The 23,675-nt window shown below is 57.0% G+C and overlaps 4 protein-coding genes and 1 long non-coding RNA gene across 10 annotated transcripts; 3 read left to right on the top strand and 2 right to left on the bottom strand.

Annotated features, from left to right (window-relative positions):
* The first annotated feature begins 443 nt into the window (after window positions 1–443).
* Window positions 444–8,116, top strand: DEDD (death effector domain containing). Of its 2 annotated transcripts, XM_048928939.1 has the most exons (5): window positions 444–1,151; window positions 4,522–4,866; window positions 6,684–6,791; window positions 7,440–7,586; window positions 7,679–8,116. In XM_048928939.1, exons 2-5 carry the CDS (start codon window positions 4,542–4,544, stop codon window positions 8,053–8,055), a joined length of 957 nt encoding a protein of 318 aa, XP_048784896.1. In that variant the 5' UTR covers window positions 444–1,151; window positions 4,522–4,541; the 3' UTR covers window positions 8,056–8,116. The 2 variants fall into 2 exon arrangements, with proteins under 2 accessions (XP_048784896.1, XP_048784897.1); XM_048928940.1 differs by lacking the exon at window positions 444–1,151 and having other exon boundaries at window positions 4,520–4,866.
* Window positions 8,117–8,921: 805 nt separating this feature from the next.
* Window positions 8,922–11,712, bottom strand: NIT1 (nitrilase 1). Of its 4 annotated transcripts, XM_048928935.1 has the most exons (7): window positions 11,505–11,613; window positions 10,677–10,742; window positions 10,346–10,594; window positions 9,956–10,059; window positions 9,744–9,877; window positions 9,542–9,667; window positions 8,922–9,440 (listed from the first exon to the last, which is right to left on the bottom strand). In XM_048928935.1, coding segments are annotated over exons 1-7 (960 nt in total). In that variant the 5' UTR covers window positions 11,507–11,613; the 3' UTR covers window positions 8,922–9,161. The 4 variants fall into 4 exon arrangements, with proteins under 4 accessions (XP_048784892.1, XP_048784893.1, XP_048784895.1 ...); XM_048928936.1 differs by lacking the exon at window positions 10,677–10,742 and having other exon boundaries at window positions 11,603–11,712; XM_048928938.1 differs by lacking the exon at window positions 10,677–10,742 and having other exon boundaries at window positions 11,608–11,684.
* PFDN2 (prefoldin subunit 2) lies at window positions 11,644–13,256 on the top strand. The gene is made up of 4 exons (XM_048928944.1): window positions 11,644–11,835; window positions 11,912–12,000; window positions 12,788–12,911; window positions 13,000–13,256. Exons 1-4 carry the CDS (start codon window positions 11,644–11,646, stop codon window positions 13,171–13,173), a joined length of 579 nt encoding a protein of 192 aa, XP_048784901.1. The 3' UTR covers window positions 13,174–13,256.
* A 606-nt stretch (window positions 13,257–13,862) lies between these two features.
* LOC125685665 (V-type proton ATPase catalytic subunit A-like) lies at window positions 13,863–20,336 on the top strand. Of its 2 annotated transcripts, XM_048928930.1 has the most exons (14): window positions 13,863–14,252; window positions 14,325–14,453; window positions 15,006–15,220; window positions 15,469–15,606; window positions 15,847–15,998; window positions 16,621–16,783; window positions 16,914–17,022; window positions 17,097–17,219; window positions 17,302–17,416; window positions 17,483–17,546; window positions 17,882–18,085; window positions 18,471–18,565; window positions 18,937–19,108; window positions 19,419–20,329. In XM_048928930.1, exons 1-14 carry the CDS (start codon window positions 14,171–14,173, stop codon window positions 19,509–19,511), a joined length of 1,854 nt encoding a protein of 617 aa, XP_048784887.1. In that variant the 5' UTR covers window positions 13,863–14,170; the 3' UTR covers window positions 19,512–20,329. The 2 variants fall into 2 exon arrangements, with proteins under 2 accessions (XP_048784887.1, XP_048784888.1); XM_048928931.1 differs by lacking the exons at window positions 13,863–14,252; window positions 14,325–14,453; window positions 15,006–15,220 and adding an exon at window positions 15,230–15,378 and having other exon boundaries at window positions 19,419–20,336.
* LOC125685673 (uncharacterized) lies at window positions 18,979–23,559 on the bottom strand. Its single transcript, XR_007373492.1, has 3 exons — window positions 23,351–23,559; window positions 23,196–23,283; window positions 18,979–19,087 (listed from the first exon to the last, which is right to left on the bottom strand). It is a non-coding gene; the product is annotated as an uncharacterized LOC125685673 (long non-coding RNA).
* Window positions 23,560–23,675: the final 116 nt, after the last annotated feature.

Below are 23,675 nucleotides of genomic sequence, written 5' to 3'. Positions count from 1 at the left end.
GCCCGTCTGTCTCTACAGGCGTGAAGGCGGCGAGGTGAGCGTGGCCCGGATGTGGGCGGTGCTTGAGGAGGGAGGGGAGCCCGGAATGTGACGTCGCGCCGGAAGTGACGTCGCTCCGTCAGCCGCCTGCAAGCGGGGAGAGGAGCGGACGGAGCCAACATGGCGGCGCCGAGCGAGGCCCGGCCGTGAGGGGAGGAAGCGCGGGGCCGGGCATGGCGGGGGCGGCCTAGGGGGAGCCTCGGCGTTACCTGGGCCGCCTCTCCGCTCAGCACAGCCCTGTAGCGGTGGGAGGCAGCGCTCGAGAGGCCTCGGCCGGGTGCCCGGGGGATGGGGGCCTAACGGGGCCCGGCCCTCGTAGCTGCGTCGTGAGGCGGCCGCGGGGCCTGGGGGCGGGGCTGAGGTCTCAGGGGGAAACTGAGGCACGGGGTGGGACGAGGTTGGACGTAGTGGGTCTGCGGACGCCACTCAGCCCCGTGGGGGTGCCGGGGGGCCTCTGTAAGGGGGGCACAGAGCTCCCTTTGGGGCTGAGTTCTCGAGGGGGCCACTCTCCAAGTAAAAGGGCGCCGGGGAGGTGTTAGGGGCTGTGGGGACGGCGTGAGCCTGGCTCCGGGCCTGTAGTCCCATCCAGAATCCATTTTGTCGGCTTTTTTTTTTTTTTTTTTTTTTTTTTTCTTTTGCAAATTTTGTGAGCAAAGCCAGTTTTCTGGAGGAGCTCTTGGGGAACAAACAGGTTTAAAGCAGCCTGCCCCTCACTTGGTTGTGCTACTGAGGGAGGAACGGGGATTTGGCGTTGAGAATATGTCTGAAGGAGCAGCGTAGGGAGCACAGGGTTGATTCAAGACATCAATAAATTATTACAGAGTGAAGTAGGGATTAAAAAAAAAAAAAGTTTAGGCATCGGAGTTGCTTAAAAAGATAAAAAGACTGTGTGGTGGCTTCTGGAAAGTCCACCGTGGCAAGAGGGCCACCAAAGCTGGAAGTGTGGCTTCCTGTAACAAGAGCCAAACGAGGGCCACGCTGTAGGGACATAGGTGGCCCTGCTGGGGTACTGTGCTGAAGAAATCTGAGAGAAAAGGGGATAGAGGACTTCGGAGCAATCCGTGCTCGAGTTCGGAGTGGATACACGCAGAGCAGAGGAGCTCCTCATTAAGGTTGGTTTTTCGTGCACGGGTTTAATTTCTTAATGATCCTATGAGTCACCTATCCCTCAGCTGCACGGAACGATGGTGTTGGGTGTCACGTCCTGTCCAGAAGATTCTTTTGTTGGTCCTTGACATTGGGATCCTGTGGCTGTCGGTCTGGGTATGAAGTCTGGGGAGAGGTGGGAGAAGCCTGGAAGAGGCTCCTCCAAACCCAGTGTGTTTTTTGCTGATAGAATTGCCAAAATTGGCCAAGTTGGGGTGCCTGGATGTGAGCCAGGCCCTGGCTCCAGCTCAGGTTTGCATGGCGGAAGCTGTTGCACACCACTGTGTGCTTGTGGGGCTTCCTTCTCCCAAAAAAGAGGGTTAAAAAAAAAAAAAAAAAAAAAAAAAAGGTGAACGTTCTGGTTCTTTCGATTCTGGTTTCAGTTCTGCCTAAGATGACTGCATGTGCAGAGGCTGTGCCTTCCAGATGTTAGCTGTCACAGACTTTGCCCATGTTGGTTCCAAGTGGTTCCACCCCTTCTGCTCTGTGCTGTGGTCATGCATGCCATTCTGAGCCTTTAGTGCCTCTCCGTTGGGGTCCTTCCATCCCTCAGGGCTGGCCTCATCTTAAGCTTCAGTCCCTCCCTCAGGGTCTGCCTCGCTGCTGGGGTCAGTTCCCATCCTGAGGACACACGGAGTGCTGTGATGCTGCACAGCCCCAGTGGCCCCGTGCTGCAGCAGTGCGTGAAATCCTGCTGCTGTCCCTTCTCCAGCATTCCTCGCATCACTGCCTATGCTTAGGGGGATTTAATTACAGTCAAATGACCTGAAATCAGTTCTTCCCCAAGCAGTGATGGTGACAGCGAGCCCTGTGACCTGACATGGGCCAGTGGTTTTGTGGCCCTCCGGTGACACTCGCAGGGATGGCAGTGTGACTGCAGTTCTTCACGGGGCTGGGATCCGTTCTGCTTGCTGTAGTTTTGGAGCTGCGGTTTTGAGATCATTTCAAGACCTGCAGACAGGCTTAGGCTCGCTCTCCTGTCAACCTATGCACGTGGGTGCAGAATGTTGTGGGGTAGAGGTGAGGAAACCCACAGAGAGTGGCCATAGCTCAGTCTCCTCTCTCCGCTTGGTTTATCAGGAGCTGATAAACCATGTCTGCGTTTTCCTAATTCCATTTGGAGTTGAACCTTAATCCCTGTGAGTCCTGTCCAATCTGGGGTTCTCACTGACAAGCGCTGCCCTCGAGCTGCTTTGCCGCTCAGTGCTTGCCCTCCTGCTGCTGTCTGGGGCAGTGCAGTGTTGGACATGTGAGGAATGGGCTGCTGGGTTGCTTTGGGGTGGGTGTATTTGGGAGCCTGGCAGCCTGCTTTGCTTCCAGCCCCAAATCTTCCAAAGGTGTCTGCGCCTCGAAAGGAGCAGCTCTGACCCCCCCATGTGCTCTGCCAGGTGTCCCCATTTGCTTCCACTCGAGTGCCACCATGATGGGACATCGGAGGCTGTGATGCTGTGATATTACCTCCAGCAAAGCTCTTTTGGGGAGCTGATTTCTACTGCTTTTCCCTGCATGACTTCTGCAAGGCTGCGATGCTGAGGTGGTTTTTGTGGCAAGGCATTAACTTCCCTGAAATCAGCAGGGTGAACAGGAGGATGGATGAGCCAGGCTTGGGGTGAGCAACTGCAGAGTACGCTGTAGGCACCGGGAGCTCGTTTTTCCTGTTCACCACAAATTATTTTAATGATCTTCTGTGCTCAACAGCCTCCTTCTGCCTGCACAGTGTGTGGGCCGGGTCCTGGGGGTGACGCTGGCGTGCAGTGCACACATCTGTTTGCTCCCCAGGTGGCTCTGTGGGGTGAACTGCCCCCAAAGCAGCAGAGAACTGAGACCCCCACGCCTCTCTGCTGGGAGGTGACCTGAAGTTGCGGCCCCCCGGAAGCTGTCTCAGTCCTGGTCCTGGCACTGGGCGCTCTTCCTGGGAGGGTTTGAGGTTTCTTGCAGCCCCAGATGCCCGTCCTGTGGGTGTGAGGTGGGAGGGGAGGCAGGGAGGGATCTCTTCCAAGTCATGGCTCCTGGAACCCCTGGTTTGAAAACAAATGTGACAGCACACTGCGGTTTTGGGTGGTGCAGCTGTGAGGAGCTGCCCCTTGGGACTCCCCGCTCAGAATGAGGCTTTTTCTGCTGAATTTCTCCTCCTTCAGTCTAAGCAGTGTGACGTAGAACTGCTTTTTTTTCTTTGCATTTCCCGGGTGACCAGTGCTAAATAACCCAAAGACAGCATCTGCTTAATTTCTGCTTTGGCTTTGAAACAATTCGGCAGCAGGAAAACAAGCGATTCTTGGGGAAAGGTTTGAAGTTTGCTCTAAAAACAGAGACCCAGAAACAAATTAGAGAATGGGATTGCTGCTGGAACTGCTTGGGACTTGAGCAATTCCCCCCCTCCCCAGTTTTGTGTGGACTGAGGTTTGTGGGTTCCCTACCAGGAGGGGGGATGTGGGGTGAAGCAAACTTGGCGTTTCCAGGCAGGATTTCATAGAGAGCTGCAGCTCGCCCTGTGCCAAAGTATTTATAGGTCAGGTTGCAAAACCCAACAGCAGCAGTGAAATGGCAACAAAACAATTAGAGTTTGTGATGGCTTCATGACCTCTGCACTTAAAGGTTTTGCAAAGCTTGGAGGAATCTCTTCTCTCTCCAGGTGCCGCCACTCCAAGTTCTCCTTTCCTCAGTTCCTGCTGGGATGTGGCATTTGGGTTCCCAATTGCTTGTGGGAACGGTTTGGGACAGCTGCGCTCTCAGAGTGTGCTTTGAGGCACAGCAGTACTGCTGCAGCATTGCCTTTGGAAGCACAGAGTTGTTGAGCTGCTGGCTGGTCTTGCTGTAAAACTCAGTGTTGTCCCCAGTGTGATTTCATACTTAGTTGAATCTTGGGGGTGACCATGCTGACAAATGGCAAAGAACAAAGTCCAGAGGTGGAGTGGCCTTGGATGAAGTAAAATCACCCGTCCTGGGGCTTCCCTGGCCACAGACCTGCCAGCACGGGGAGGGAGAGCCTGGAGCCGGTCTGACGGGGCCTGGAGCTGAGCAGCTCAGAGCGTGCCAGCTGTGACAGGAGGGACACCGTCCTGCCTGTCCCACTGGTGGTGGCACCTCGAGGATTTGGAGCCTGCTGTAATGGGAAAGCACGGTTTGAGGCTGTTGCCCCAGCTCTGGTTTGGGATCCTGGCAGAGAAGGGGCATGTGGCTGAGATTTGGGGGTCGCACCACACCAGAGGGGAGTGGCACAGTGGTGGGAACAACCCTGGATGGCAAAGCTCAGCTTGGAGGATCCGAGAGTGGGATTTTCACAGAGAGAGTGACAGGACCCGTGTTCAAACCCAATGGCCTCTTTTTGCCTTGCAGGAACAGCGTGCCAGGTGGAGATGGCAGCCCTGAAACGCAGCCGCGCACAGGCCTGGCCCGAGGAGCAGGGCGACCGCGAGCACGGGCTGTACAGCCTGCACCGCATGTTCGACATCGTGGGCACTCACCTGACGCACCGCGATGTGCGCGTCCTCTCCTTCCTCTTCGTGGACGTCATCGATGACTACGAGCGGGGCATGATCCGCAGCGGCAGGGACTTCTTGCTGGCGCTGGAGCGGCAGGGCCGCTGCGATGAGACCAACTTCAGGCAGGTGCTGCAGCTGCTGCGGATCATCACGCGCCACGACCTGCTGCCCTACGTCACCCTCAAGAGGCGGCGGGCTGGTGAGTGCCCGGCGCTCCGACTGTGGCCCAAGGGGGGTGGTGGCAGAGCAGGGCGACAGCAAACTGTGATTCTGTGGTCTTTGAGTGCCTTTCAACGCCAGAGAACCGAGTGATCCCATGGTTCTGTTATCTATAGGATCCCCCCCCCCACTCGGCTGTGCTGTGATCCCATGGTTCTAAGATTCTCCTCTTTCTTTTCCACTGAGACTCTCTGGGGCTTTAGGGAGAGTTTATTCTGGCCCAAAGGCCCTGTTTTTGGGGAGATTCCTTCAAGTGGCCTTTGGGTAGGGCAAGGAGTAGCTCCAGGGACAGTGTGCTCGCCTTTTCAGAAGGGACACAAGGCTCTGGAGGTGACTGATGTCCTCTCTGAGCCTACTGCTGTGCAGCACACTGTGGCACGTTCCAGGAGACCGTGCTGTTTGAGAAGAGTGCCCCAACCTCTCCTGTTTCAGCAGCCTGCTTTCGCTCTGGGTGCAGATCTGAGCATTGTTACCAGGACATTCAGACTGGGGTAAATCAGTTGGGTTTTTGTCACTGTAGGCCCAGCTCTGTGCCAATTCGCCATTCGGGGAACCTCACCCAGGGCTGAGGAGCTCACTTGTTGCAGGAGTGGTGAGGTGGCCGCTTTGGCAGGCTCCAGCCTCAGAAATTTGCATTTTTCTCATGAAATGAGGTTAATTGTGCTTTCATGGCCGTTCTGGGCTGCTCTCTCAGCTTTCTGCTTGCAACTGTTATGCCAGCGCTTGGGAAAGTGGTGAAAACAAGTATGGGCAGGCACGAAACCTTCCCCTTTTTTGGGGTGAGATGTGGGGGGGCTGACAGAGGAGCACAGAGACCACAAGAAATCCTTTAACCTGGGGTTGTCACCCCCCTGTCCTGGCGATGGCATCTGTCCTGTGCTGGAGAGCTGCATCAGGAGGCAGAAATCATGGAGGTGTGAGATCCTGACCAGCCACATTCTAATGGCAGCAGCTTAAGAAATACCCCAAAACAGTTCAGAAAAGTGCCGAGAGCTGTAGCTGAACGAGGTTTACAGTGTGCTTTGCATTGAGGGGGAGCGGGTTGATGGGCTAGAGGAAGTGCTGCTCGGGTCCCTGCCTCCTTCCAGAGCTGCGCCGCACTGCAACCTCATCTCTGTTCCTCTTTCATAGCTGTTTCTCTGCAGAGGAGCAAAACCTCAGCCCTGAGTTAGCTCATAGCTGGGGGAAGGATGGAGCTGTGATCTCGCTTTCCCCATCATCTTTGCTCGCAGCTGCTCCTCCTTATCAGTGTGACTTCAGAGCCCCGGCAGGGCGCATCACGCTGCTTCAGAGCTCTGTTCTGAAGCCATGCAGATAACAAAGTCATGCAGATAATGCTGCCTGCTATTGCAGCTTGGAGATGTAGGCAGGGGCATCGGCATGGGGCTGTCCTGGGGACTGACGGTGTCGGAATGATACGGGCAGTGCCTGTAGCTGTGGAGTGGGCCTTTCCCACACAGCAGTGTTATTTCTGAGCTCTGAAATGAGTTTATTTCCCAATATCTGAGGAACAGCTCTTTGCAGTGGGGTACCGGAGAGACCTTGAGTGCCACTACTGGAGCTGGGAACTACATGGCTGTGACTTTGGGGGTGCTTTTTTTTTGTTTTGCTTTGTTTTGGAAAGGAAGCGGTTGTGAGGTTCTTGGGCTTAAAAAGATGCTGTGGGGAAATCACCTGTGGGAAGTCACCAGTGGAAGTCATCGGGGATGTGTGTGCAGTGGGGATCTGTGCGTGCGGCGCTTTGTGCTGCTGCTCTCTGGGTCTGTCCTAACGAGACCCTCGCTCCCTCTGCGGCAGTGTGCCCGGACCTGGTGGACAAGTACTTGGAGGAGACCTCCATCCGCTACGTGACGCCACGGGCTCACAGCGCTGCGGAACACGGCCTCGGCCACCCCCACAAATCAGGTGAGGACCTGGGGCTTGGGAACGTACCAGGATCTGTGTCTGAATTCCCATTTCCCTGATAATGGAGCAGAAGCTGGCACGAGAGTTGTGGCACCGATTACAAAAGGGCTGTGCCCGCCCAAGAAGCGCCCCCACCCCAACCCATAGCTCGCACACAGGCTCTCTGCAGTGCTGCCCCAGCAGAATCTGGCCCTGGTGTGATTGTGTCCCTTCACATTAGTGGTGCCTTTCCCCACCTGTCACTGTCACCTCATCCCAGTGATGTAGGCTGGGGACAGCCTGGTGCTGACTGCAAGTTTTAGCAGTGCTGAAGTGACACATTGAGCGACCGGGGTTTGACCAAACAAGGATTTTGGTGTCCCTTCCCATTTTGGAGAGCAGCTTCAGTCAGGCCATCCTCCAGGTTCACCCTAGGATGAAATCAAAGCTTTAGAATGCACCAAAAGATTTCCACAGAGCTGGGGGGCTCTTCTGCTCCCTGTGGGAGAGGTGCTTTTGGGGCTGCCCCTGGTCTGCAACTCTGTGGGCTGTGGAGGGAGCGAAGCCCCCAGCCCCAGGCTTAGGCACCGTGGGGCAGCACACGACTCCGGGTCCCTGCTCTGAGGCGCCCCCCGGTCCCAGCTCCTCACCTGTTCGTCCTCTGGGCAGTGCCTCCCCAGCACCCCATGGTCTGCTGCTCCTCGGCGGGGCCGCAGATCTGCACCAAGAGGCCCGGCCGTGGCAGGGCCCTCCTCAGCAGCCAGCGCAAGCGCAGGAAGTCGGTGACTCCAGACCCCAAGGAGAAGCAGACATGCGGTAAGATGTGTGGGGGGCCGGGGGGGGACAGAGGGGGTCCTGACACCCCCAAGAGAATGGGGACAGCACGCTGAGTGCCCTGCTCCCTGCAGACATCCGCTTGCGAGTCCGAGCCGAGTACTGCCAGCACGAGACGGCGCTCCAGGGCAACGTCTTCTCCAACAAGCAGGACCCACTGGAGCGCCAGTTTGAGCGCTTCAACCAAGCCAACACCATCCTGAAGTCCCGGGACCTGGGCTCCATCATCTGTGACATAAAATTCTCAGAGCTCACCTACCTCGACGCGTTCTGGCGTGATTACATCAACGGCTCTTTGCTGGAGGCCCTCAAGGGCGTCTTCATCACGGACTCGCTCAAGCAAGCCGTGGGCCATGAAGCCATCAAACTGCTGGTCAATGTGGACGAGGAGGATTACGAGGTTGGGCGCCAGAAACTCCTGAGGAACTTGATGCTGCAGACGGCCCCCTGACACCCGGTGGGATTCAAGCTCTTTTTTTTTTTTTCTGTCTTTTTTTTTTTTTTTTTTTTTTCTAAAAGAAAAGATCTAAAGCCCTGCTGGACTCCCATGGGGTGCTGAGCTGTGGGACCCGGTTTGCTGCAGGGAGCGCCGGAGGCTTACGTGTTCTCTCACCCTTCTGTCCTGTCACCTTCTTTCTTGCTTTGTTTTCTTTTTCTCTTTTGTTTTGTATCCATTAAAAAAAGAAAACCCAAAAAAGTAAAAAGCTCCGCCCGGGGTGGGCCAGCAATGGGCAGAGATGGGACAGGGTGGGGGTTGTACTGGGAGCTGTGAGGTGGCTGTGCTCCTCTCCTGCCCTTTTGTCAGCATCCCTACAGGCCTGGGACTGGGGTGGCCCTATTGTCCCTGATACCAGAGCCCCGACCCCCCACTCCACTGCCTCCTCTCTGGGGTCCTCAGGAGCAGCTCTGGAGGTGTCCGAGGTGTCCCCATGCTGTCCCCAGGACCATGTGCCTTTGTGTCCCCCTCCCTTATGTGGCCTGGGGGGGGGAACAGTGCTGAGGGACACAGTGAGATCTCTGCCTGTCCCATCCTCTTATTGCAGTTGGGATGAGCTGGGACAAACTGGGATAGGGGGAGTTGGCCCCATGGCTGTGTTCTAGCGGGCCTGTCACCTCTGCTGTCCCCCTTCTCAAGGTCCTGGGGGGAACGGGGGGGAACGTTCCCCTCTCCACCCCCAACTTTGTGGTTTTCTCCCCATCCCCCAAGCTGTCCCCCCACCATGGGGCAGGCACTGACTCCACAGCTGGGGAGGGGGATGTGTAGCACTTCCCCCCTCCCCCCCCCCCCAGGTGACAGCCAACTTTGGCACAACGTGGTGTAATTTCTGTGACTTCTGTATTTTTTAAAAACTTCAATATAACGGTCATATTCCCTGTGTAGCTTTCGGTTTTCTTGAAATAAACATCTACAGCAGTGCACGGCTCTTTCCTTTGTCTCTCCAGTCACACCCCCAGCACCGGAACGCCACAGAGCCCCAGGTGCCCCAGGTGCCCCAGGTGCGTGTCCCCACCCATATTTTGCAAGACAAACATAGGATCCAGCCCAGCTGTGGGTTGCTATGGGGCTGAGAGTGCTGCCTGCAGCCCCACAGTCCCATAGAGATCAGCACGGCGGTGACTCTGCACCGGGATCTCGCGGCGCACGCGGCGCAGGTACTCAAGGTCAATCTCAGCATAACAGAGCCCCGGTCCCTCGCTGCACTGTGCCACCACCGTCCCCCAGGGGTCTGCCACCAGCGTGTGGCCGTAGGACACGCGGCCCTCGTGGTTCCGACCTGTCTGCGCTGCTGCCACCACATAGCACTGGGTCTCGATGGCACGTGCTCGCAGCAGCACCTGTGGGGCCATGGTGAGGATGAGGGTCATCCCAGAAATAGAGAGAAAAAGAGGTGGGGTTTTTTTGGGTGGGGGGGGTTGGAGGAGTGGTTAATGCTCACCTCCCAGTGTGCGGAACCTGTGGGGAAGGTGAAGGCAGAGGGGTAGGTGAGAATCTCAGCACCGGCGTGCCGCAGCGCCAGTGAGATTTCAGGGAAACGCAGGTCATAGCAGATGGAGAGTCCAAGCTGGTTGGGGACAAGGGGACATCAGAACAGGCACGGGACGTGGCATGGGATGAAGATGGGAATGGCCACCCCGTACCATTCCCGCTGGAGTGCTGATGGGAGGCACGATTTCGGTGCCTGGGTTGGTGAAGCTGCTCTCTTTCATGGTGACCCGGCCCTCCAGCTCCACGTCACACAGGTGGGTCTTCCTGTAGGCTGCTGCCAAACGGCCTACGAGCGACAAGGGAGCACCGGGAGCAGGCCGATGTGTGACAGGGCCCTCAATAGTGCAGGGCTGGGGGGGCTCACCTGTTTGGTCCAGCAGCACATGGCAGTTGTAGATGCGCTGCGTGCTTGGCCAGTCTGCACTGCGCTCGTGGAAACCACCCAGGGACAGCCACACACCACAGTCCCTGTGGGGAGCAATGTGGTGTCACTGCAAAACAAGTGATGTCACTAGGACAAGAATTGTCGCGGGGACAACAGGCACCACCAGGATGAGTGATGTCACTGGGATGAGCAGTGCCACCAGGACAAGCGATGACACCAGGATGAGTGGTGCTACTGAGAAGTGTTGTCACCAGGACAAACAGTGCACTGCTGGGATGAGCGCTGTCACTGGGATGAGCAGTGTCATCAAAACAAGCAGTGTCACCAGGATGAGCGGAGCCACCCTGGGTGTCCCCATGGCACCATTACCTGGCCAGCGTGGAGTAGCGTGCCATCAGCTCACCGTCCAGGCTCTCAGCCAGGCTGAGCGTTTGCGCAGAGTCGCGGCCAATGTAGTCGAAGCCTTCGGGGAGGAAGACGAGGCACGCACCCTGCCGTGCTGCCGCCCGCACCAGCGCTGCACAGCTAGAGAAGTTCTGCTCCTTGTCAGGAGTGGAGGTCACCTGGCCCACGGCCACCAGTGGCTTCGGTCCCAGGGACGCCGCCATGGCTTGGTGGCTGTGACACAGCGTGGGTCAGCGCCAGGGATGTGGTCACCATGGTTGTGTGTCCCCACCCACTGCCACCCACATGTGAGTACCTGCCCAGGTGGCTCCAGGGGCCTGGGCATAAGCGGTGCAGTGGGAACCGGAGCACCGCACTCAGCCTGGGTGAGGGGGGCACAGAGTGAGCCCCTCCTCAAAGCTGAAACTGCCCTAGGACACCCCCAGTTTGTCTCCAGGACTCTCAGGCTGCTCCTAAACCCTCAATCCACCCCCAAGCTGCCCCATAATGCTCCTAGCACCCCACTCAAATTGCCACCAAGATCTCCAGACTGCCTCCAAGCCACAAACTGCACCAGAAAGCCCCCCAGTTTGTCCCCAGGACTCTCAGGCTGCTCCCAAGCAGCCCCATATTGCCTCTTAGAGCCCCTAGCGGCACCCAAACTGTCCCAGGACCACCACGATTTGCCTCTAGAGTCCCTCAGCCTGTCCCCAACCCTAACCCTAACCCAAACTGCCCCACATTGCCCCAAGGACCCTTCCATCCTGCCCCCAACCCACCACCCCCCCCAAAAAACCCTGCCCCCGGGATACCCCAAAGTGCCCCAGACCCCTCCTCACATTCTGACCTTTTCCACAGTTGTCCCCAGCACACCCAGTTGGCCCTAGGACCCTCCAAGCTGCCCCCAACACATCTCAGAATTGCTCCCAGCACCACCAAACTGCTCCAGCACACTTCAAACGGCCCTTAGAATCCCAAACTGCCTCAAGGGCCCCACATATTTCTCCAAACTGCTCCCAGGCCCCCAAACTGGCTCAGGACCCCCCCGAACTGCCCCCGGCACTCTCAGACTGCCCCTGGTACCCCACCAACACTTTCAAACTGCCCACAGAACCCCCCCCCCCAGACTGCCCCCGGCCCGTACATGTCGCGCCGACAGCACCGAAGAGGGAGGCGGTGATCGGGGCAACGGGCAAAGTCCCCGACACCACTGCCCACAACCAAGATGGCGCCCAGCACTACCTCACCATACAGCACCGCTGCCAGGCTTGACCTTTACCAAGATGGCGCCCAGGTTGTCTCCGGTATACACCGGAAGAGCGCAATCACGGCGTAGGTCTGCGCCGGAAGAGAGCCTGCCCAATTTCCGGTGTGCGCCGGAAGAGGCGCAAAGTGGAGGGGGAAAGATGGCGGACAGCGTGAAGGGGCGGCCCGCGGCGGCGGGGCCGGCCGGGAAGGTGCTGACGGCGGAGCAGGTGCAGGGCGGGGCTTGGGAATGGATGAGGGAAGGTCCCGGGATCCCTTGATGACACCCCGCGGTTGTCCACGCAGGTGGTGGCTCGGTTCAATCGGTTACGGCAGGAGCAGCGCGGCCTGGCTTCCAAGGCGGCGGAGCTGGAGTTGGATCTCAACGAACACCGGTGGGGGGGAGGACAGAGGGACAGGAAAGCGTAACGGGACAAGGGGGGTGGGGGCATGGGGACATGGGTAGCAGTGAGTTGGGGGCGCACTGGGGAATGGGGCGAGGGAGGACGGAAAAAAAGGGGAACACAATGATGGGGGGGCGGTGGGGAATGGTTTGGGGGCGGTGGGGACGTCGGGGGGTACCGGAGAGTGAGGGTGTACCGAGGGATGGGTTGGGGAGCATACTGAGGAATGGGGGGGCACGGGGACATGGGGGCAGACGGGCCAAGGTATTGGGAGAGTAACAGCGAATGGGGAGGCACTGGGATAGAGGGAACCCCGGGGGTGTGGATGTCTCTGGGGGTCGGCACGTGGACTCTGGGAGTGCTGCTTAGAGACATGTGGAGAACACCGTGAGGAAGTGGGGACGTGGAAGGGACACAAATGGTGTGTGGTGGGGGTGGGGAGGACGCTGGGGGTGGCACTGGGGGTATAGAGATGTCACTGGGGATGTGGGAAGCACTTGGGGATATGAGGGGGACCGTGAGGGAGGCCATCGGGTGTGGAGGTGCCGCTGGAGGGTTGTGGAAGGATATTGTTGGATATAGGAATGACAGCGGGGATGTGGAGGGCACGGGGGGCAGTGAAGGTGCTTTGGGGGGGACTCCTGGGACAAGGAGGAACACTGAAGAATGGTGGGCGTTGACACCGAGAGTGCCACAGCAACAAAACGAGGAATGCTGGGTTGTCACCGGGAGCAATGCAGGGTGATGTGGGGGTGACAGGGCCTCCCCTGCCCGACAGCCTGGTGATTGAGACGCTGCGCGAGGTGGACCCCACACGGAAGTGTTACCGCATGGTGGGGGGCATCCTGGTAGAGCGCACTGTCAAGGAAGTGCTGCCCGCGCTGGAGGGCAACCGCGAGCAGGTGACTCCTGGTCAGACCCCCCTTCACCTACAGGCCCTCCCCCCCCCCCAACCGCCCTAAAACCCCTCTCCCCTTTTTCTCCCCCAAGATCAGCAAAATCATCGAGACGCTGAGCCAGCAGCTGCAGAGCAAGGGTCGCGAACTGAACGAGTTCCGCGAGAAGCACAACATCCGCCTGGTGGGCGAGGATGACCCCCGGCAGCCCCCCAAGGATGGCACCGAGGGGGGCAAGGGCAGCGCCGCTGGTGTCCTCGTGTCCTAGCCTTGTTGTCCCCTGCTGTCACCTGTCCTCCCTCCCCTTGCTTAGTGGTTTTGTTAAATAGATGTGGGGATTTTGGGCCACAAGTGTTCTCTAGTTATGGAGTAATGGAGGTGACAGAAGCCCTGGGAGGTGGCACTGTGGGCGGTGACAGCAGTGGCACTTTGAGGACGCCCTTGAGCTGCCCGTTCACCTGTGACTGCCGTCAGCCGCCGCTTTCCTGTACCGTGTTCCTGTTGTGTCCTGGCTGTGTGGGAGGAGGGGCACACACAGGTGTCACTTCTGCTGGGGGTACAGTCGACAAAAAGCCACCTGGATGTTGTCCCCAGAATGTCACTCGGATCGCTGTGACCCTCTCTTGCTGTTACTCTCCCAAAAGTCTGTTCCTCTGTCAGAGGGAATGTGGGGAGATCAGTGGGGGGGTAGACAGGGCTGGCATTGGGAGACATGAGGACACTGGGGGACGTGGAGATGCTGGGGGCCTTGGGCACACACAGTGGTACGGGGATGCAGAGACATGGCCTGGCACTGGGGGATCTGGGAACACGGGGTCATGGAGATGCTGGGGGTGGTATGGGGGACACGGATGTTGGAGGACACGAGGACAACAGAGGGTAGGGGATGTTGGTAATGGCACGGGGACATGGAGATGGGCTGGGAGACGTGGGGGCACGCGACTGGGGGGGGGATGTGTGGTCCCAGGACTGGAGCTGGTAGGGGGGTTGCACAGCCCCCCTGGGGATATGGGGGATTGCATGGTGAGCAGTGGGGGGGGGACGTGGGGTAGCAGTGGTGATGGTCAGGGTTGTCTGCTGTCCCTATGAGCTGGGTGAGGGCTGGTGTGTGCCGGTGTGGGGTGGGGACAGGAGGGGACGTGCTGTTGACTGTACACAGCCCACACCCACAGTCACACTGGGTGCAGCCAGTTCCCCCCAGTCCCCTGCGGTGACTGTCCCCATATAATGTGCGTGCCACCAGCCGTGCCATCAGTGCCACCACCATGGAGGGGGACGTGGGGACACGGATGGCTGACATTGAGAAGGAGAGCCTGCTGGGTGCTGTGCACGGCGTCTCGGGGCCCGGTATGGCTGCGTGTCGGGGACAGTGGGGACACTTGGGGCAGACAAGGGGGTGACGGTGCAATGTCCCTGCAGTGGTGACGGCCATACGCATGGCAGGGGCAGCCATGTATGAACTGGTGCGTGTGGGGCACGCAGAGCTGGTGGGGGAGATCATCCGCCTGGAGGGGGACATGGCCACACTGCAGGTGTATGAGGAGACCTGTATCCTTGTGGCCTTGCTTGTCCTTCCCTTGTCCCCTCCTGACTCCTCCTGTCCCCCTGACCCTTTCAGTGACCTTCTTGCCTTCTGTGAGTGACCTTGTTCCCTCCTGTCCTCTCCTGCCTCCTCATCACTCCTGATCTGTCCAGTGACCTCATCCCCTCCCATTCCTCCATCCACTCTGTCCTCCTTATCCTCTCCAGTCACCCTGTCCTGTCTCCTCTGTCTGGTTCTGTCCCCTCCAGTTCCTTTGTCCCCTCTCCTGTCCCCATGTATTGTCTCTGCGGTGTCCTACCTGTCCCCATCCCATCCACTCTCCCCGTTCCTGTTCCCGTGTCCCCTGTCCCCTCTAGTTTTCTTGTCCTCATCTGTCTGCGGTTCCTGTCCTGTCCCCATCCCAACATCCCCCACCCCACACCACATCCCTATCCCCATCACCCACGTTCCCACCCCGTGTTCCCCACCTCATGTCTCTATCCCTGTCCTCTACCCCACACCCCCCATCTCACGTCCCTCTCCTGCTCTGTGTGCCCACTCCTGAGCTCAGCACGCAGCGGGGGTGCGGGTGGGGGACCCAGTGCTGCGCACGGGTCAGCCGCTCTCGGTGGAGCTCGGTCCTGGCATCCTGGGCTCCATCTTCGATGGCATCCAGCGCCCGCTGCGGGACATCGCACAGCTGACGGGTGGCATCTACATCCCACGAGGTGTCAACGTCCCCGCGCTGCCACGGCACCTCACCTGGGACTTTGTCCCCAGCAAGAGCATCCAGGTGAGGACATGGGAACATTGGAAGGACACAGGGGCATGAAGATATGGGGACAGAGGGACGTGGGGACTCCATCTCCAGTAAGAGAATTCTGGTGGGAACATGGGGACATCAGTGGGACATGGGGATATGGTGCTGTTGTCCCCAGCAAGAGCATCCAGGTGGGAACATGGGGACACCCTTCTGCTCTCACTGGGGGGGCTGCACAATCCCATTGCCACCCGGTTACCCTCGTGATCGCACCGTGCCAGGTTGGCAGCCATGTCACTGGTGGGGACATCTATGGGACAGTGACAGAGAACTCGCTCATCCAACACAAGATCATGGTGCCACCCCGCAGCTGTGGCACCGTCACCCACATCGCACCACCAGGACACTACAGCATCTCGGTAAGGGGTGGCTGATGTGGTGGTGGCATTGCATGGCATTGCATGGCACCGCTGTCCCAAAACGTTCCCAACGGCATGGCAGTGGAGTGATGGCATCCCGCTGTCCCCAAATGTCCCTGAGGATGTAGTGGTGGTGGGCTAGTGTCATTCCATGGCACCACTGTCCACAAATGTCCCCGAGGACATGGTGGTGGCATCCCAAAGCACTGCTGTCCCTACATGTCCCCAAACGTCCTCAAGGATGTGGTGCTGGAGCTGGACTTCGAGGGTGTGGCCGAGCAGCTGACCATGATGCAGGTGTGGCCAGTGCGGCAGACCCGGCCCGTGGTAGAGAAGCTGACAGCAAATCACCCACTGCTGACAGGACAGCGCGTGCTGGATGCGCTTTTCCCGTAGGGATTGGGATGGGATGGGATGGGAATGGGATTGGGATTGGGATGGGTTTGGGGACAGAATGGTGTGGGGATGGGAATGCGATTGGGATGGGGTTGGGGATGAAGATGAGTTTGAAATGAACTTTGATGGGGATGAAATGAAATGTAGATGGGAATGGGAAGGGGATACGGATTGGGGATAAAAGTGGGGATATAGGTTGGGGGGGTCAAGGGATGAGGATGGCAGACTCGCGTAGGTGGGAACTGGGGACATGAATAGGGGATGCGGGTAGGGATCGGGGGGTGGGGGTAAAGAATAGGAACAGGAGTGGAGATGATAATGGCAAGAGGGAGAGAAGTGGGGACAGAGAATGGTGACGGGACAGGAATGGAGATAGGGATTTGGGATGTGGGATGTGAGAAGAGGGAACAGGCGTATGGGATTGAGCTGGGAAGAGAGGGGGGTGGCGGACAGCAATGGGTGTGGGAATAGGGTATGGGATAGGGGACAAGGAGGACAGAGATGAGGGATAGGAGACGAATTGAGGGTGGAGATCAGCACGGGGACAGATGGAAGCAGGATGGAGTTGGGGCGGGAACGAGTGTGGACAGGAGTGGCGATGCGAGGGACCATCCCCAGATGCGTGCAGGGTGGCACCACAGCCATCCCCGGTGCTTTTGGCTGCGGCAAAACCGTCATCTCGCAGTCCCTGTCCAAGTACTCCAACAGCGACATCATCGTCTACGTGGGCTGCGGGGAGCGCGGCAATGAGATGTCAGAGGTGCTGCGGGACTTCCCCGAGGTGAGAGCAGCAACTCAGGGGGACACTGAGGGGACAGCAGGCCGGGCAGTGCCAGCAGTGGCGCCAGCAGAAGGGCCAGCAGAGCCACTGAGGCCAAGGGGACCGACGGTGCTAATGGTTTCTCCCTCAGCTCACCATGGAGGTGGATGGGAGGACGGAGAGCATCATGAAGCGCACCACGCTGGTGGCCAACACCTCCAACATGCCAGTGGCTGCCCGTGAAGCCTCCATCTACACTGGTAGGCAACAGGGGATGATGACGGTGACGGCAGTGGCTCTGCCGCTGGTGCCATCCTGCGCCCCCTCCACACAGGCATCACGCTGTCTGAGTACTTCCGCGACATGGGGTTCAACGTCAGCATGATGGCCGACTCCACCTCCCGCTGGGCCGAGGCGCTGCGAGAGATTTCAGGGCGCTTGGCTGAGATGCCGGCAGGTGAGAAACTGAGCGTCCCCCGCGTCATCCCGTTGTCACTGGACGTGGGCGCCGGCTCACCGTGCCACCCCACGCCCTGCAGACAGCGGGTACCCCGCGTACCTGGGCGCTCGCCTGGCCTCCTTCTATGAGCGTGCGGGGCGGGCGCGCTGCCTGGGGTCCCCCCTCCGCGAGGGCAGCGTCAGCATCGTTGGAGCGTGAGTATCACCAGGAGGGAACAATGTGGGACCATCCCACCCCACTGAGTATGCTGCACCCCACAGGGTGTCACCGCCCGGAGGGGACTTCTCAGACCCTGTCACTTCAGCCACGCTGGGCATCGTGCAGGTGAGCTTTGAGGTGCCCACGGATCCCATATTTGGGCTCCCCATGGATCATATATTTGGGGTTCCCCAAATGGATGTCCAGTTTTGTTTTCCTCATGGGTCCTGTATTTGGGATTCCTCATGGATCCATATTTGGAGTCCCTGTGGATCCCATGTTTAGGGTTCACATGTTTCTCATATCTGGGGTTCTCAGTGGATTCCATATTTGGTTTTCCTCATGGCTCCTGCACTTGGGGTTCCCACAGATCCCGTATTTGGGTTTCTCATAGGTCCCATATTTGGGTTCCCACGGACCCCCTATGGACTCTCATGCCAACCCCCCCCCCGGTCCCACAGGTGTTCTGGGGTCTGGACAAGAAGCTGGCACAGCGCAAGCACTTCCCGTCGGTGAACTGGCTGATCAGTTACAGCAAATACTTGCGGGCGCTGGAGCCCCACTACGAGCGGCTGCACCCTGACTTCCCCACACTGCGCACCCGTGCCAGGGAGATCCTGCAGGAGGAGGAGGATCTGGCTGAGATTGTGCAGCTTGTGGGGAAGGTGGGGGATGGGACTGGGTGGGGATGTGGTGGGGATTGGGGTGGGGTGGGAGTGGCTGGGTTGGGGATTGGGATTGGGTGGGGATGTGGAGAGAAGGGGAAGAGAATTTGAATGGGCTGGATGTAGGATTGGGAGGGGGATGGGATTGGGTAAGAATTGTATGGGATTGAATTGGGATGGGGATAGGATGGAAATGGGGTGGTATGGCGTGAAATTGGGACAGGGATGGGCTGGGAAAGGGATGGAGGTGGCATGAGATGGGGATAGGACAGGGATGGAATGGGGATGGAGATAGTATAGGGATGGGGATGAGGACAGAATGGAATGGGGAGAGCTGCGGCGTGGGGATGAGTTCCATGGGATGGGGATGTTGCCTTCCTCACAGGCGTCTCTTGCTGAGGCTGACAAGGTGACACTGGAGGTAGCCAAACTCCTCAAGGATGACTTCCTGCAGCAGAATGGCTACTCCTCCTATGACAGGTACTGTGCCTCCATGTACCCCGTGTCCCAGCATTCCCATACTGCTCCGATGTCTCTACACCACTCCCATGTACCCACACCACCTCCGCAACCCCAAGCCACCTCGATGACCCCATGTTGTTCCCATGCTACCCCCATGTCCCCATACCATCTCCACATCCCTGTGTCCTCATGGCATTCCCCACATCCCCATACCAGGTGACATCCATGTCCCTATGCCATCTCCATACCCTCATGTCGAACACATCGTGTCCCCGTGTTTGCACATTCCCATGCCACCTCTAAGTCCCCATGTCCCCATGACACCCCCCGTGTCCCCACAACCCCACACCACCCCTGTCTCCTCTTGGGGTCCCCCCACCGCCCCCCAGGTTCTGCCCCTTCTACAAGACAGTGGGGATGCTGCAAAACATCGTCACCTTCTATGAGCTCGCCCGACATGCTGTGGAGGCCACTGGGTCTGGAGAGCGCCGTGTCACTTGGGCAACCATCCGTGAGAACCTCGGGGACATCCTGCACCGGCTGAGTGCCATGAAGTTCATGGTGGGAATTAAAAGGGGCAGGGGGGAGGGTCACTTATAGGGTGTCAGGAGGGCATTTATAGGAGGCTGGGGGACACTTACAGGAGGTCTGGGGACACCTCTAGAATGTCACTTATAGGGGTTGAGGGATGCTTACTGGGAGTCGCTTGTAGGGAATAGGTGGGACACTTATAGGGGGTCAGAAGGGTCACTTATAGGTAATTGGGAGTATGCTTATAGGGGGTTAGGGGCATTTATAAAGGGTTAAGAGGTCACTCATAGGGAAGCAGGGGACCCACAGAGTGACACTGATGCTGCCCCCTCCACCCCAGGATCCAGTGAAGGACGGCGAAGCCAACATCACGGCTGCCTTCACGCAGCTCAACGAGGAGATGCAGGCAGCCTTCCGCAACCTGGAGGACTGAGGGTCTCCCTCTGGACCCTCTGCTCCAATAACCCCCCCACCCCAATTCACCCCCCACCTACATCAGGATCTGTCCTCAGGGTCCCACTTGTCCTCGTAGAATCTTAGAATGGCCTGGGTTGAAAAGTACCACAATGCTCATCTGGTTTCAACCTCCCTCTTATGTGCAGGGGCTGCCAACCAGCAGACCAGGCTGCCCAGAGCCACATCCAGCCTGACCCCATGTCAGTAAGCAATTCTTTGTTTACCACATTGTGCCTTGTTCCTTTAATGAGTGATTTAGCTGGTTTAAAGCAGCTGTGTCTGCTACTGCTTTTCTCTACAACATTCTTTTCCATTATACGCAACTACACACTGCAGTGGTGTACCTCAGAGGTTTCATGAAGGTCTATTTCAAAGTAGCAGGAGTTTTGTTCAGTGTCAAGACAAAGGCCTCAGGCCTTGATGGTATTAAATGTTGGTATTAAATGATGGTGTCTTGTTTCAGTTAACATTAAAATTGCTTGGTAGTTAGATTTTGGTATGTGAATATTTAGAAAGAATGTAATGGGCAGTGGCAAAAATGAAAAGCAACAGCAAATGGATCATTTTTTACAGATATTCATAAGCATTTTGCACAGCTTTCCTGGGTTTGGAGAAGTTTTCCTTTCTTTGCTTTGTTCCCCCCTTCCTCCAAACTTCTCTAATCCAAGAGAAAACGGAGACTCCCGGGCGCTGCTCCGCCAACCCCAATCAATGGCGGTTGTTCTTTTTTGCGGTCCCTACTGCCGCCGCGTGGCCAAGCAGCGGAAGTGTAGCTGCCTCTGTTGCTCCCACAGGCAGCACAACGCATGCGCGCAAAAATGCGGAAGTGGCGAATCTGAGTTCTGACAAGCCTGCGCAGCGAATCTGCCAGTCTTTGTTATGCTTAGTCCTCCAGGCAACAGCGCGCATGCCCCCAGAAACATCAATCGCACCCATTTCTATTAACGGGCGGGAGAGCAGCCAATTCTTGGGCCGCGAGCTCAGCAATGTTGTCCCTTTTCCCATTCGTGACGCTTGCACAGCAGGGTGCGAACAAGGCGCATGCGCAGTACGGTGCAAGCCAGGCGCGTACACAGCACTGTGCAAGTCACTTGCGCATGCGCAGCACTGTACTAACATTCTGCGCATGGGCAGAAAAGTGCCACCTGCGGCATGCGCAGCAGAATGCCAGCTAGGCGCATGCGCAGGAAGTTGTTATCAGGGCGCATGCGCCACACGGTGCCAACCCGACGCATGCGCAGCATCCAGCCTGGCGCATGCACGGCAGGGGTACCTTCCCGGCGCATGCGCAGTAAGAGCACAGCTTGGCGCATGCGTATTATGATACCAGACTGGCGCATGCGCAACAGGGTGCCTACTCGGCGCATGCGCAGCACGGTGCCTGCCGGGCGCATGCCCAAAAGGGTGCCACACTGGGGCATGCGCAGCACGGTGCCTACCCGGCGCATGCGCAGCACGGTGCCTACCCGGCGCATGCGCAGGAGTGCGCCAGACTGGCGCATGCGCAGCAGGGTTTCTACCCGGCACATGCGCAGCACGGTGCCTGCCGGGCGCATGCCCAAAAGGGTGCCAGACTGGCGCATGCGCAGCAGGGTGCCTACCCCGCACATGCGCAGGAGGGTGCCTACCAGGCGCATGCCCAGCACGGCGCCAGACTGGCGCATGCGCAGCAGGGTGCCTACTCGGCACATGCGCACCAGGGTGCCTACCCGGCGCATGCGCACCAGGGTGTCAGACTGGCGCATGTGCAGGAGGGAGCCAGCCCGGCGCAAGCGCAGCACGGTACCTGTCCGGCGCATGCGCAGCATGATGCCACACTGGGGCATGCGCAGCACGGTGCCTACCCGGCGCATGCGCAGCACGGTGCCTACCCGGCGCATGCCCAAAAGGGTGCCCACCCGGCGCATGCGCAGAAAAGAGCCAGTCGGGCGCATGCGCAGAAAAGAGCCAGTCGGGCGCATGCGCAGCACGGTGCCTGCCCGGTGCATGCGCATTGCTTTGTCTGCAATGGCGGGAGCTTTGTGCTTTCGGTGCGCCGCCGAGCTCATATCACAGACAGCATTTTCTCCCAGAAATGACATTGCTCCGAAATATGACATTTTGTCCTAGAAATACCAGTTCTCACGCAAAAATATGGCATTATCTCCCAGAAATACCACTTTTCTTGCAAACATAAAACTTTTTGTCACAGAAATACCAGATTTCTCCCAAATATATGGTATTTGTGCCCAGAAATACCAGTTTTATCACAAAAAATGTCATTTCCATACAGAAACAACACCTTTCACCCTGAAGTATGGCATTTTTGCCCAAAAATACGACAATTTCTCCCAATAATGCGACATTTGATAGAAATACCAGTTTTCTTCCCCAAGTATGCCATTTTCTCCCCAAAGAATGATATTTTCTACCAGAAACACCAGCTTTCACCCAAAAATACAACATCTTCTCCCAGGAATACTACTTTACAATCCAAATATGACAATTTTGACACAGAAATATTACATTTCTTCTCGAAAATATGATATTTTATCTAACAAATACCAATTTTCTAACGAATAATTCATACTGTCTCCCAAAAATACTTCTTTACACTCCTCAATATGAAATTTTCACCCAAATATATGACATCTTCTCCCAGCAATACCAGTTTTCTCCCCAAATATGACATTTGTCACAGAAATACCATTTTTCAATCTCAAATCTGACATTTTCTCCCAGTAGTATGACATTTTATGTGAGAAATACTGGCTTTCTTCCCTAAATACAAAATTTTCTCCCCTAGGAATTATATTTTCTCCCAGAAATACTACATGTTCTACCAGAAACACAACATGTTCTTCCAGAAATATATGTCACTTCCACCTAAAAATACCAGCTAAATCACAAAAAACATTTCCAAACAGAAATACAATGCTCCACCACAAAATATGGCATTTTATCCCCAAAATACGGCATTTTCTGCCAATATGCCATATTGGCATATTGAGAAAACTGGTATTTCTGGGAGAAAACATCATACTTTTGGGGGGAGAACTGGTATTCCTGGGATAAAATGTTTTGTTTGTTCTTCCTCTCTGACCGTGATGCCCCCTGAGATCTGTGTTACTTCTGCTCTTTGAGAACCAGGCGTACAGGAAGCAGTCAGACCATGGAACTGAAATTTTAGCTCTTTAATTGCCTGTGCTTTACAGGATCTTATGATGTGGAATACCGATAGCAAAACTATAAAACCATGACAGAGGGGCTATAGGGGGCTCTGAGGGGCACTGGGAGACACTCAGAGAAGCTGGGGTCCCTAAAGGCCCCCCTCCCCCCCCCCCAGTCGCCTTTAAGCTGCACTGCTCTCTCCTTGTGGAGCTTTGGGGCTTCCCTCCTCTTCTCTCCACCCTCCCATTGCTTTCCCTGCATGTTTTCCTGCTAGCATAGCCAGCTCCAGCCCCATAACTAATGAGACACGGCACACGGAAGGCCACATGCTCCAGGGGAAGAAGAGAAGAGACAGTAGGAAGACAAAAGATGAGTCGAACAAAAAAAAAGCCAAAAAAACAATAACAATGATTAGAGGAGGAGCAGCAATTGATTAAATCCAACCAAATCAAACAAAATGAGAGAGAAACAGAACATCAAATACAAGCTCTTACACAGGGGAAGCACATACCTTTTTCTCTGCTTCAGTCCAGCCAGGAGCTCCACCTTCTCTCTCCTGTACTCCAGGTCCTCCAGGAAAGCTGCTTCTCCTCTCCTGTCTAAGAACCCAAAGTGCCCATAAAAGCAGTCTACAGGACCAAAACATAAACCCTTTCTTTAACTCACTTTACATAACGTTCCGATGTGGAACACTGACAACAGAAACCACAACACCACAGCAGAGGTCCTTCCCCAGAGGCAGCCAGCCCTTAAATGGGGTTCAGAAGTGCAGCCAGGCTCCACCCTTCCTGTCACACAGGTGAACCGCCTTCAGCTGTGCTCCTCTGGCTGACTCGTTGCTCGCCCCAGGTGATCAATCAGAGGTTCAGGCTGTGACTCAGCACTTCCCATACAAGCACCTGGGGAGGGGTGGAGCCTTGCAAGCACAGCTGGGGGCAGTTTGGCTGTGGGTGGGGCTGAGCCGGGCTCCACCTCTCCCTGACCCCATTTA

The sequence above is a fragment of the Lagopus muta genome, chromosome 29, assembly GCF_023343835.1.
Source record: "Lagopus muta isolate bLagMut1 chromosome 29, bLagMut1 primary, whole genome shotgun sequence".
Lineage (NCBI taxonomy): Eukaryota > Metazoa > Chordata > Aves > Galliformes > Phasianidae > Lagopus > Lagopus muta.
Note: the sequence above shows the minus strand (reverse complement) of the source record. Positions and strands in the feature narration are given on the sequence as shown.